This window comes from Gymnogyps californianus, chromosome 2 (genome assembly GCF_018139145.2).
Source record: "Gymnogyps californianus isolate 813 chromosome 2, ASM1813914v2, whole genome shotgun sequence".
NCBI lineage: Eukaryota > Metazoa > Chordata > Aves > Accipitriformes > Cathartidae > Gymnogyps > Gymnogyps californianus.
Window position 1 is genome coordinate 161798579 of NC_059472.1, and position 12081 is coordinate 161810659.

General features: G+C 39.8%; 1 protein-coding gene across 3 annotated transcripts in view; it reads right to left on the reverse strand.

Moving 5' to 3' along the window:
- The window catches only part of SCN5A (sodium voltage-gated channel alpha subunit 5), a 175662-nt gene extending 167421 nt beyond the window's left edge, over positions 1-8241 (reverse strand). For all 3 annotated transcript variants that reach the window (XM_050891806.1, XM_050891805.1, XM_050891807.1), the window contains exons 1-3: positions 7967-8241; positions 6134-6252; positions 664-753 (exon numbers count right to left, since the gene is read on the reverse strand). In XM_050891806.1, coding sequence (XP_050747763.1) covers positions 664-753; positions 6134-6252; positions 7967-8233 — 476 coding nt within the window. In that variant the 5' untranslated portion in view covers positions 8234-8241. The remainder of the gene's footprint in view (positions 1-663; positions 754-6133; positions 6253-7966) is intronic.
- Positions 8242-12081: the final 3840 nt, after the last annotated feature.

Below are 12081 nucleotides of genomic sequence, written 5' to 3' on the forward strand. Positions count from 1 at the left end.
GGCTTTCTGAGGCCCATTAGCCTCTTTTAAAATTAATTTAAAAAAACCCTCAACAACCAAAAAAACCTTCAAGTGATATCTTTGCTATTTTTTCTGAAAGTTTGACAAGCTAAAAAGACAGGAATCCTCATAAAAGTGTTCCCAGACAATTTTATGCTTGCTCACGAAATATGCCTACCAACGATTACAGGGGAACACTTCTCATGATGCGCTCAGTCCAAAATAAACTTTTGTTTCCAATAAGTTTCAGTTTAAGGACAGAACTAAGTATGTCCAGGGAGTATTTTCTGAAATAATTCAACTTAAACTCCATCAGCCTATTCTAACGTGTCCAACCATCGAATCTCTTACATGGGAACTGTGGAAGGCTGGCCAGTTTCAAATGGAGTTCTCCTCATACATGATTTCATTGAGATGTTGCATGGCAGGTGCATTTAGCAGTAAGTATGAGCTTGGTGGGCTAAAAATTGTTAGTTTACTTACTAAGGGAGGTTTCACAGGCAACAAAGACGTGGAAAAACATTTTGTCAGGGCAAATACTATGGTCAGTATTACTGGAAAGAAATTAGACAACAGCAAACAAGATGAAAATAAGAATGTAACCAATGGAAGAGGAAGGACAAGATAAGGACAGGGCAGCTGTAAACCAGCAAGGATACTTACTCAACATATTTATTCCATGACGGAGTCTCTGACTGTGCCATGAACACACAATTAGTTAAAATAGTGCACATAATAAACATACTGAACAATGTAAATAAGCGAATTAAGGAAAACAATGCATATGTTATAAGACTTCATAAATTTTTGTCATTTCACATAAGATGTGACAGCTCACTCATAATTTGCAAGTTGCTTAAAAAGGACTGTAGACATTTGTTTGCAAGTGCATAAGGAAACAAATAGTTATATAAACATAGAAAAAATGAGGGAAACTTCCCTGTTTTTTTTTTCTTTGCCTACATCTTTTATACATACTTTATACAGTAAACAAATGTACTGACTCTGCAGTCCTCTGAAAATACAATACCCCAAATTTACAGCTGTGTTGGTTAGATAACAATGTGCATAGGTGCACAACTTTGTATGAAAAGAGGGATTAGTCTCATTTAAGTATCTACAGAAAAACCTGTGTCTGCAAATTCCCATTTTATTTTGCATCCTGAAACATTTCTCAGGCAGTAGGGCAAGTTATAAATCTGGTCTTTCTAATCTCTCTAATGGGCTTGAGGTCTCGCTTTCAGTATAAAGTTTCACCAAAAGCTAATATGAGTTTCAGAGCACTAATTTTAAGGCTTGGTCTGCAAACCCGCTTGGCAAATATACACTCTTGGTCTGCAGAGCTGACTGCCTCAGCTGAGGCACCAGTTTCCCTAATTGGAGGCTAAAATGAACCTCCCAAGTGTATAGTCCATGCACTTAGCTGCTAAGCTGAGGCCATAAATACGAAAAGGAGCACCCTAAATCGAATTCCTGAAATTGAAAACATAGTTCACTGAACTGCTCTCCTAAAAGCACATGCCGCTTTCTGTAAAAAAATTACAAAACATGATGGGATCCTCCTGCATAAATAATAGGTCCCATGCTACTGGAGAAAGTTTCACTAATGAGTTTAAGTGGACAGAAGTTAAGGCAAAAGAAAACAGCCTACAACTCAGTCAATAGGCTGGGACTCTTCCCAGGGAAGAAGGGTAGCATCCAAACGTAAATTTCTTTTGCCTTCTTTAGGAAAAAAAATAAGTTGGGTTTTTTTTCGCCTCTTTATTGATTCCATTGGTGTTATTTTTTGCTTGAGAATAGTGATGGAAGGATACAATTTCAAACGTATATCTTGAAATGTTTGCATGAAAATTGTCCTTTTGCAGAGCCAAAATCTCTGCTGAATACAGAATGGAACGTTTTCCAATGGGCCACATAAGCAACTACGAGGTTAAATTGGTGGTAACCAACCTGCATATTCCCCAGTGCCATCGCAGAAAGCAGTAATTGAACTCAAAGGGACTGCTCATCTCACAAACATTTTCCACTTCTGGGCCAACACCTCCTACTGAAGGACTGGGAAGGATATCTAATATCCAGTCACATTTTCTCACGTCAGCTTGAGATATGTTTCTGTAAGTTGTGTCCATCTGGTTAATACAATTAGGTTGTAAGCTGCAGCTAGCCTAGAAAACACTGGATTACTTTTTCAACTACAGCGAAATGCTATGAAATGCTATGAAAACAACAATAGTAAACCAGAGTGGTATCTTCAGGCCATGCCAAACAAATACTATACTTCAATTCAGTTCCAGGCAAAGAAATTCCTCTATAACCACCCATTTTAGGAGCACTGGTCTGATTTATACATCCCTGTTTCCTTGTGATATAAGCTGAATCTAACAGCTTTCCCAGATGCTCACTTACAGGCAGGTGTCATCACCTTCTTATTCAAACACCAAAGAGAACATACCAGAGAACACAGGTTGAAAATGTAAGGGGTCATCTTTGGGACATCAAATGCACTATGAATTCAAACTGACTTTCATGACCAAGTTGAAAACTACAAAGAACATAAAAGAACGAAACATTTCAGCTGGTTATGCACCAAAGTCAGAGACCTGTGTTAAAACAAAGAGAAAACAGAAATTCCTACAGAATGACAATTAGCATTCCTACCTGAAATCTAATGCAATTGTTTGTATTAGAAAAAGTCAGTGATGATGATCTACTCAGAAAGGACAAAGTAAAGGAGATGAAATTGAGATAAGCTATATTAGCACCATTGTCTGTTACCTATCTTAGAACTGCTATTAATCCCACTTTTTAAAAGCCTGCTGATCCATGAGTTGACATAGGTAACACATCCAGAAGTATGGGTTGGACTCTGTTACGGACCACAACCCAAATATACTAAGCTACTCAGCAGGATCCTTTCTGCAATAAATTAAACCCACTATTTCCAGTTTGAAGTTATAGAATAGGCTTTGCGTAAACTGATTCTAAAAGTTATAAATTTTATCTTCTAGCACAAAGATATTGAGTCAAACACGGCATACTTCTATTCTAGACTTCATTATGATGGATAATTGTTAATTAGCAGACTGAATACTAGAGGCTTTTGAAGTGATCATTGCCAAATTACATATAATATGTGCAAGCAAAGGTTAGTCCCAATCAATAGTACATATAATTGGTGCTTCACAAGGTCTCATTTTCCCTTACAGAGGAAAGTGTGTAAAATCAGATGGGAGAAAAGTTGCAAGCAGAAAAGATGAACGAAGACTGGAAATTCTTTAAGAAGATTTTTTTTTTTTTAAAACGGACCAGAATCCATAATTCTAGCATCAAGGAAGGTAATTTTGGCCAAAATCCCATTCTCATTCATTGAGTGGCAAACTGAGAGCAACTATCTATAATACCTAGAAAAACTAGGAATATCACTTGCTATGGATTTTATACAGGACAACAAACTGCTTGGAGAAACTAAGGACACCACAGAATGGTCCTTGGCTTGCAGGCAAGAAGAACTAAGAGGAGTCTTTTAAGTATAAGGCATCAATGAAATGTTAGCAGTGGTGTAATCTTATTAATAGGTGGAGATAGTAAATAAAGATGTTAATAATAGCTAATAATGATGCAGAAGGCAAAGAGTGTTCATCCAATGGGATGCAGACCTACACTCCCCACGTCCTCTGTGACAGAAATGGACCAGGGCCTTGTTCTGGGAAGCCATCTGGGCCATGGTCCTTTCATGAGGCCACATGACTCTGAAGAGGAGGAGAAATACCTAGAAGAGGTTTAGGGATATGTTGTTAATGGAAGTAATTCACGTTACTAGGAGGCTGTGGATGTTTTTTCCCTTGGAAGGGTGTATTTTTGAATGACTAGACTAATCAGGCTTGGCAGGATGAGCAGTGAACATACAGGATCTATCCTTCCTGAAGTCTCAGAGGAAGAACTCCATACACAGCTATTTAACCAAAAATGTGACCCCCACAGTTTCTATATAGGACGATTTTACTCTGTCCTCTCTATTCTGTTCTACTGTTGGCCTTCACGGTACACTCAATGACTGGAAATGGAAATATGGAATCTACTAAAGAAGTTGCTTCAGACACTTATGTGACAGGGCACCATTTGTTAATGCTCTTTTTTGGCTTTTGCCCCGAGGAAAATAAAGATTGCTTGATTACACTCACGTGAGACGACAGATCTGGTTCCCAGATGCATGTCTGTGATATTATCTGCTTGAGCACTTGCCCATTCAGGCTCCTTTCTGCCTGGGATATTGACTGCCTGCTCAGCCAATTGGCCTTTGTGTTTCAGGTTGATGTGAAAGGTCTTCATCGACAGAAAACAAATCAGTGCCTCATGCAGGAACTTCACCGCTGTTTCACTAGGACTGGGGCTGTTGCCTCCTGCCTGTGCTTGCCAAACACTGAGCTGTTGAATTTCCTGACATTATCAACACAAGGTGATAACTTGGGTCTTTCTGGAACTAAAATGCTATTTGCATTGTGACCTTCCACTTCCCAAATTTTACACTCCTTATCTGACCATATTTCTGTTCCTGACATATCTTTCAAACTCACTCCTCTGTGGTCTTTATCCTTGGAAGTAATGTGATAAGGATTTCTTGCATACTTATCTTTTGGTTGACTGCTACCAAGGGCATGTAGTTCCTGTGTATTACACATACCTGTGACCTCTTGGCTTCATCAGCTGGTGTAGAAGGAAGTGAGCAGAAGACAGAACAGGCCTCCAAAGCTGGAGGCAATATTCATACATACACACTTTTTTCTAAGAAGCTCAATTTTCAGATTCTTCTCTTAGCCATACCTGTGCAAATTCATTGACCTCAATTAACTTCAGCAAGGCTGTGCTGATGTAACTGTACCTCATAAACACTGTTGGGCTCTGGATATGCAGCAGCATGTGCTGCTTGCACACATAACCTGATCCATAAGCAAATCTCTCTGCAAAATTCTATGGTGTATTCTTAGTAACCAGAATAATATCTTGGCTGATATCACATATTCATTATTATAACTAGAAGTTTCACCTATTTTTCCTCTTGCCAGAATATCTATATTCTCACTTTTTTTTTCCTCACTATATGGACAACTACTGGGAATCTGGTTTCTTTCCCTATTTCTTTCCCTGAAATTTGATAATAAACCAATAAATCTAAGACGCTACCTGCTTAGTATTTATTAGTTCTCTGTGGTGGACATGAGCATTGCAGATGAGGGATTTCCATCACTAAAACATCACACGGTCATCACAGCAGCATGTGGAGTCTTTGAATTATCACTGCCAGGTCCGTAGAGACCTGCGCACCGTAGAGGAAGCAGGCAACTCATGAAAAAGGGTGTGTTTTCAGTAATGTTCACATAAAGCTGAACATTTGGGTCAGTTTGGTCTTCCAGAGAGATGCGACTATGTCAGAATATAACGTTTCTGTGGCTGTGTTAAAAAACAAGCCAAAACGAACTGCTGCAGTGTATCTTGCATGACTTCAGAACTAGAGCTAGGGGAAATCAGGCATCGCCCTTCCATCAAAAGGTCCAGGAGGCCAGCCTGTGCTTTCATTCCTAGCTGGGTAACGCACTGCAATAAACAAACTAAAAACCCAACAAAACAATTTTTTAAATGTTCTGTTTCAGGAGAGCAAAAAAATTCAGTTCTCAGGCAGTTCAAAATTAAATTGCGTCTGCGTACGCTGTCACAGAGTCTCATGGGAGAGGTTGCTTAAGTGCTCAGCAGCAAAGCTCTCCATCAGTGTAGATTTCCCCAGGTGTGCTCCAGCCTCCTGGTTCCCTTCCTTTCTAAGGCACTACACCCAGTTTCTTCCACTGACTCTCTACTAAACATGATCAGGCCCTTCACACCTTTTAATCCTGAGTAAACTCACCAGACTCTCCAGTGCAGTTCACATTATCTGGTGCCAGCAGTATAATATAGTCATGTTCATAGCTCAGGTAACAATATAAAATGAAACAAACCAAAAATCCAAGTGCATTTCTGCTTGTGCAAGCAAATTCAGCCAAAAGATTTAAAACAGCTTAATGAAATAAAATGGTTTCTGACTTCCATCCGTGTCTAAAAACCATATAAAAAACACGAGGCGGGAAATCAACAGAAAGGATATGAATGTACCAAAATTTTAATTGCTGCTCTTCTGATTGGATGGAAAGGACTAAGTATATACAAGGCAGGAGTGGCACTAAATCGAAAGATTGTCTTCCCTTTGTTCAGTACTATAAATGTCTGGAAAACAAAATAGAAAATGAGAACATTCAATATTTGCGTTTATGCTCAGCTTTTCCCAGCCCACGTCCCATTGGGAAATTCCTGCCAGTATCCCATACTTCCTCCCCACTGCCTCCCAAGATCCCCAAAATCCTTTTCACTCAGTGAAGAGTTTTGTCCAAGACCCTGCCAGCAGAGCTGTTGCCTGTCCTATTGCAATATCCCAACTATTTTTTCTTCCTTCACTCCTCACAGGGTCCTGTGCCATCACCTCCATCACGGGGCTGGGCAGAGAGTGGATTCACCTTCAAAAATAAAAAATGACCTGGAGACTACAATGTGGTGGAGGGACTTTTATGATGCTCTTCTTAGGTGCCAGGAACCTTGCTGTGTTGTTACTCCATCTTCTCTACTTTGAGCACTTTGTTGCTCTTAGTCAATGTTTTTTATCTCACCAAGTAAGAGGCTGCATGAGGCACAGCTCCACAGCAGGATCTGACCCTGGCACTGAGGCACTGTAATTGTACTCAGGTTAATATGGGCGGAGGAAACCAATACTGTGAGTTATCTTAAATCCAAAGCAAAGGTGAATTGGATGCTGGCCCCATTTACAGAGCTCTGAAGATGCCCCACCATGCACAGAGGAACTAATATTCACTCAGAGACAGATCAGGACACCCAATAGATAAACTCTAAGCAACGCACCCACCTTGAGTCTAAAAGACCTTCATGACACTAAATTGCAAATCTATATCCTGCTGCTTGTGCCCAGGGATAGCAGGCAAATTAAAAGGTAAATTAATTCTGGCCCTTCCAGGTAAGTAATCTATTTGTCTTTATCCATTTTATCCATTCTGTAGTTCTTGCACCTGTTTCTACGCTGTTTTAATAGAAGTAGCATTGTGGTCATATTAATTAATTGTTTACAGGAAATACCATAGCTCAAAATCAGGAACATCAGTACTTGAAAGAACTGGAAGCTGCCTAAAAATACACTGTGCTTCCAAGCCTTATTTTGTCCTCCGTTTTGCGAAATGTTTGGAAAAGTGAACGAACCGTAGTAAGCAACCAGCCCGGCTCTGCTGTCAACAGCCTTTTGATAGAAGCTGTTTGCACTGTTGTGGCTTTGGTCCAGCCTACATGTGATTCCTCATCAGGTGATGCTCACTTTGGGACAAAGCTTACCCTTCTGCAAAGTGCCAGCATTGCACATGCTACTCACATCTCCCTTCAGCTCTATTTTAGTCATCTTAAATGGAGCTGAACTATCCCTCAGCAGGGAAAGAACCGCTGCTCTCCAGGAACGGTTGTGGAGGTGCCTCCTGCTCTTGTGCAGAGTGCTAGCACAAGACTCAAGTCACCCAGAAGCCCTTAACGTTAAGGGCCTTAAGTGACAAACAGGCCTGTGAAGAGTCAAGGCTCATGCACAAGGCAAGATAGGGGAGATACAACCCCTGGCTTAATTTAACTCAGCTACTGCTCTGCTCTTTTCAGACACTGTATATTCATACTCAGTTATCTGAAAACACCCAAGTTTTAATTATGCTTTTTATCCCTCTTTGCCCTCCTGCTTAGATGTTTTCTGGGAGCCCTGCTCATGCCGAAACTCTGATCCTTAATCTGGAAAAAAATATTTTTACTGGCTGTAGAAAGATAAAAACCAGAGCCCTCAAAACACAGACAGTGTTTATGCTTTAGCAAAAGCAAAGCAGGATGGCTGGCTGGTGCTCACCTTACGATCATTGTAGAAAGGGTCAAGGTCCTCCAAGGGCTCCCCAATGAGCTCTGGAGGAACAGTCCCATAGATATCGGGCAGCTTCTTGCAAGCTTGCAAATCAAACTGAGGCTGAGGTTTCTCTTCTTCGCCCAGCTGCTCTCTGTATTCCTGCTTTGCATTCCTTGCAAGTTTCTCCGCAATTCGTTTCTCAATAGCAGCCAAGGATTCAGGCGTGAACCGGTGGAAGCTGTTAGTACCCGGTGGTAACAAGAAGTCAGCCATCTTTTCATCCTGCTTTGTCTTTACTGGTCTTTACTCCTAGTAGTGGAAACAGCTGAAACAAGAAGTACCAAAGGTTAGTGACAGGAGCAATGCAAGAAGAACAAAGCTATTAGAATGAAAAAAATAACCCAAATAACTTGTAGGCTTTCTATAATCAGGAAACCCTTCCTCTATTTTTATGTGGTTAGCAGAACATCCAGGAAAACAGAAATGACTGAAACTGTAATTTCAATTACAGGAATCACTTGTGATCAGAGCTAAAAAAGACTTTGTAGATAGACTGTGGAGTGTTCTTTTCAGTCACTTGGGATCCTAAATCCAAACTAAGGAGTAACTTAGATTCATCCAAGCTTAACTTTCATTGAAAGCCACAGAGATTTGGATTCCTAACTCATTTTTGAAAATGCAGCTCTGGGAGTGGATGAACAATGTGCCTAAGATGACTACAGGGCAGATTTAAATCAGCCGATCTCTGGCCACATGATGCAAACTCTAAAAATGCCTCAGCTGTTCAATTCCAAATTTAAAGAGTGAAGGGTCAAGTTCAGATTCTTAAATCACATAGAAATTCTTCATAATCTCTTGTCTTAGGCTTCTGCAACACAATTTTTATTTTCCCTTGGGACAGGAAATACCATCTTCAAGACATCTGTCAAGACTTTTGAGCATTTTCTTCTCCTCCACACCCTACAATCTGAAGGATGTTGGAAGCCCAAATGTGCCTGGCAAAGCCCTGGGACCTTCATGAGAGCACTCCAAGCTTCTGAGATGCTGAATAGTCACTGCTGCCAACATCTAACTCAAACCTGTGAGGTTTGACCTTCTTGGGTTGATGGTGCTTCATTGTTAACACTTCCAGTTCCCACCTGAATGAAAACGAGTGAGAATTGCCACTTCTCTTCAACTTACATGAATAAAGCCAAGCATGAAAAACACAGCAGAACAAAAAGCCTTCTTGTATCTACACTAAACAACACGGATAGCTGTGAAAATTAATGTAAAACTACTGTTTGAAAAGGGATGAAGCTTATCCCTGTTCTAGTAACCTGCACAAATCCATCCAAGTTCACTGAAGCCGTATTTTGCAATTTAATAGTGACTTTAGTGGCACGTTTTTCCAGCAAGAGAAACCCTCACTACGCAACAATTAAAACTCATTTCACAGAAGAAACACAGCCCTTGTTTTTTTACCACCACCAGACCATTCATACTAAATCAGAATATAAGCTGGTGACAAACAAAATAGTAGATTTTGAGGTGGGCTACCCTATTGCATTTGTCGATGTGTGCAGGATACAATTCTTCGTTCTGCGGCAATTGTTGTTTTCTGCTTTCAGATGGTATTTGTCTATTTACAGCGGATAGTTCCAGATAGTTTGCTTCTATTAGGCTCTGTGATGACAGCATTTTTGTTAGCAAACAAGACTTTAACTGGACTCTGCATGACAAATAGCATATTTATTGACTCTATTTATTTAAGTAAAGTACTCTTTCAAATAACTACTGTTTTTCCTATTCTGACTTCGTTTTAAAATGAATTCATTAAATTGTCATTGATCACAGCCTATCATACAGGAATGATTCACTGGAGCTTGTACATTATACTCCGCATTACTGCTTGTTTGAACAAGCAGGGCTAAAATGAATTAGCCTTCCTGGAGTTTAGGTATTCTGACATTCTTCTTGATTTAAATTTATTCTCTTCACTCCCTTCCTCTCTCCCTCCACATCATTTATTTTATCCCCTTCCTCCTGAAAAACAGGAAATTAGAAGCTTTCCCACAAACTGAGTTTTCTTATGCTCAACACTTTGTGACTCAGCGCCAGTGCAAGCAAATAGAATTTCACTTTCTATAAATGACATCAGTACAGGTGGCCAGAGAATTCTCAGAGTTTTTTGTCATTTCAATTTTTGTTTCTTCACAGTGAAACCTGTCTCAGTGCTGAAGTGGACAAAAAAAATCAGTGGCTGATCAGTACTTCTGGAAGGGCACAGACTAGGTCTCTAAACTGGAGAGGAGATCATTGCGGGCTGTTAGTTGAGGTCCAGATAATCATGAGCACTGTGAAGATGGTGAATGGGGAATGATTGTTCGCTTTTTCTCATAATACAAGAATGGAGAAACTTTAAATAAAATCACAGAGCCACAGATTTGAAACAACCGCTGGAGGCGCTTTCCACATGCCACAGAGTTATCCTGTGAAACTTGTTGGCTGCAATTGGCAAGGATTCACAAAGCTACAAGACAAATCCAAGCGCAAAAGATCCATTAATGGTTTTAAACACAAAGATACTGTCTCTGACTGAGAAAATCCCTTAGCTGCAGAACCTGGGTGCATGCAAGAAAGACCACTTATGTTTGCCCTATTTTTACACTCTTCCTAGGCTACCAGTCTGGAGAAACCCGTCAGCTGATCTTATGTGCTTTTGTCCTTACGTAGTACTAATGCCAACACAAGACAGCCTACGCTGCCTTGGGCAAGGGCTCAATCTGCCTGCCGACTCTGTGGCTGGCCTGAGCTTGTGCAGACACGGAAGCACGCAGAGAATCAAAGTTAAAACCCCCGTACATCTGCAGGTGCTCAAGATCCACATCGCACCAACTACCTGCTTCCAGTGCTTCGGAGCATGGGCTGGGTGACTGCTTCCAACCTAGGCAGACATTCCCTTTGCTGGAAAACTGGTGGTAGCCACCTCTGCACCACCTTCTCCGTATAGCTGAACTGGAGGCATGGCCATATAGCATGAGTACTTTACTGAGATGATAAGAGAATGTGTGGAATGTCTCTACTAAGTGCCGCAGTTTTCATGGGTGTTGCTTGATCACAAAAACTGAATCTTCACTAGAATATTCAGCATCCTTCTCAGACCTCCTTAAAGACTTCCAAAAAGAAGCCATTCTGGCAACAGAACTGGTCAAAATTTTTTAAAAAAGCAAAAAAATAAAAAAGGATAGGGGATGGTGAGGGAGATAAAATAGCCAGAAAAACCTAATCAAAATGAGAAGTTTTAATTATTTTTTTTAAAAGGGAATTATTTTTGCTTAAATCTCTCTCTTATTACAAAAATTGAATCAACTTCAAACTGGTCAAAACCAGATCTTTTCAATTTTATCTGCAAATTCCAGAAAGATAGCCGCCTAGGAACAACTGGAAAATCCTACACAAACTTCATTAGAGCTTTTGCTACTCTTCTTTTTACTTTTCCTTAAAAAAATTACATTTTACAGCATCCTTACAATTGAAAAATCTTGACATGTTTTGTCTTCATACTGTATATAAGTTAAAGTTCCAAATTTTAATATATATATTTAGCCTAATTCTTTTTCAATTTCATATGCTTTCAGGAAATGGACAAGATAATTTCATGGGTCCTTTCCATGTCTAATTTCTTTTAATCTATGAATTGCAAACATTTCTACAAATAGCCAGGGTTAGCCCAGATGTTTCTTTAAAGGGTAAGAAAGCACCACAACTTAAAAAGGGAAATCATCAATGACTGAATGAAAGAGCTGGAATGCCACTTCTTAAGAGATAATAGCTGTTGTGACTCACGTTTTTAGAATATGAGCCTAGATTTTTCCATTCCTCTCAGGCATATTTTTGAAGTACAAGGCTTCAAACACATTGTTTCTGTGATATCACCATGCACAGAATGAACATTTCCCTCTTGCTTTGTCTTTGTTAAATTCAGTTAACATCGGTTCTTGCTGATAAAAATGTACTGGTTATGTAAACAAAATGTGCATATGAAAATAAAGCCCTAAGATGCATATTTTCTATGGCATGGCAAGAAGTGAGAACAGTACAAACAAATAAGATACTGCCTGCGCCTGTATTTATTCAGA